This window comes from Mandrillus leucophaeus, unplaced genomic scaffold, assembly GCF_000951045.1.
Source record: "Mandrillus leucophaeus isolate KB7577 unplaced genomic scaffold, Mleu.le_1.0 Scaffold206, whole genome shotgun sequence".
Classification (NCBI taxonomy): Eukaryota; Metazoa; Chordata; class Mammalia; order Primates; family Cercopithecidae; genus Mandrillus; species Mandrillus leucophaeus.
Genome location: NW_012102099.1, coordinates 2,549,305 through 2,550,901, shown reverse-complemented (window position 1 = coordinate 2,550,901; position 1,597 = coordinate 2,549,305). Strand labels below are relative to the sequence as shown.

The window sequence follows — 1,597 nt, the reverse complement described above, 5'->3', positions numbered from 1 at the left end:
AGAAGGGCCTGAGGGATGGCGTGGAGATGGGAGTTCAGGGAGAAGGGCCTGAGGGATGGGGTGGAGATGGGAGTTCAGGGAAGTCTTTCAGTGGCCACTGGTCCTTTGAGCATCCGTGGGTTTGTGGACCAAAAGTCGGAAGGAAGATGCTTAAAGGGAGCAAGACTGTTCTTTCTACTGTTTTGAACCATGTCTTCTATGCTGGAGCTCCAGGAATCTCCCAGTATTCTTCTCCTTTCTTCTAAAAGAGTCTCCTTCATTTCTTTCAAGATTTAAAGGGACACCTGAGCAGCCCAGTGTGCCTGAAGGACTCAGATTGTAACTGGTCAGCCTTTCATGTCACGTGGTGGGAGTTCGCAGGAAGGGCCAGACAGTAGGAGTAGCGCTGAGAGTATATATGTTATTACTTCCTTGATGGATACAAGAGTTTGCTGAACATTTGGGCTGAGTCCTGTCTGTAACCAGTTTAAATTCATCTCCAAGGATAATGGAATGCAGGCGGCCCAGGCCCATGTGTCTGGCCTCTGACCGCAAGGCTTTACTACCTCCCCACAGATTGTGTTGTATCGCGAGCAGGAAGTCCTGGACTGTGACTGTGACATGGCCTCAGTTCACCACCTGTTGTCCCAGATCCCTCAGGACTTGCCCTATGAGACACTGATCAGCAGAGCAGGGGACCTTTTTGTTCAGTTTCCCCCATCTGAACTTGCTCGGGAGGCCGCCGCCCAACAGCAAGCCGAGAGGTGAGCAAGACTGGGATGCTGGTTGAGTGGGGGTGGCTGTAAATGAGCAGCTAAGTGAGGGAAGGTTTGTGTCTGGTGGGACAGGATTGGGGCATGTTTCCAGAGATTGAACTTAGGCCAGTGGAATCCCCACTGTAGACATATGGGTCTTTATCAAGAAGAGCTTTCCCAGCAATGAAAGGCTCTGCCCGCCGCCTATGTGGTGTAGTTTTTCTTTTCTCCTCTTCTTTCATACCACTTCCTTCCTTCTGTCTCTTTCCCCTGCAGGACGGCAGCCTCTACCTTCAAAGACTTTGAGCTGGCATCAGCCCAGCAGAGGCCTGATATGGTGCTGCGGCAGCGGTTTCGGGGACTTCTGCGGCCTGAAGATCGAACAAAAGATGTCCTGACCAAACCAAGGACCAACCGCTTTGTGAAATTGGCAGTGATGGGGCTGACGGTGGCACTTGGAGCGGCCGCACTGGCTGTGGTGAAAAGTGCCCTGGAGTGGGCCCCTAAGTTTCAGCTGCAGCTGTTTCCCTGAAAGCCAGAGAAGACCTTCCTCTTACATCACATTAAGGTCTCACCCTTCCATGGAAGGATTGGGAGGGGTGGAATTTCCTTTATTAAAAGGGTTTCTGTCTAGAGTTTTCTATTCCTGCCACCCTGCCCTGCCTGTTCGTGTTTGCCTTTACTTCAGAGGCCAATAGGAGAGCCTACCTGACACAGAGGGCACTTGGGGGCCTGGCACAGAATCTTATGCCCCTCCCAGTGGGCTTTTGGATGGGCTCTCTGCCACCTCCCGTGGTGTTGGAGGAAGTGGGTTTCTGAAGCTTCCAGCTGCCTTTGCAACCTGCTGGGCCTGGGCTGCCCTA

General features: G+C 52.5%; 1 protein-coding gene across 1 annotated transcript in view; it reads left to right on the top strand.

The window, feature by feature from the left end:
- TBC1D20 (TBC1 domain family, member 20) overlaps positions 1 to 1,365 on the top strand; it is a 24,652-nt gene extending 23,287 nt beyond the window's left edge. Inside the window, exons 7-8 of the mRNA XM_011979839.1 lie at positions 556 to 743; positions 1,011 to 1,365. Coding sequence (XP_011835229.1) covers positions 556 to 743; positions 1,011 to 1,266 — 444 coding nt within the window. The 3' untranslated portion in view covers positions 1,267 to 1,365. The remainder of the gene's footprint in view (positions 1 to 555; positions 744 to 1,010) is intronic.
- Positions 1,366 to 1,597: the final 232 nt, after the last annotated feature.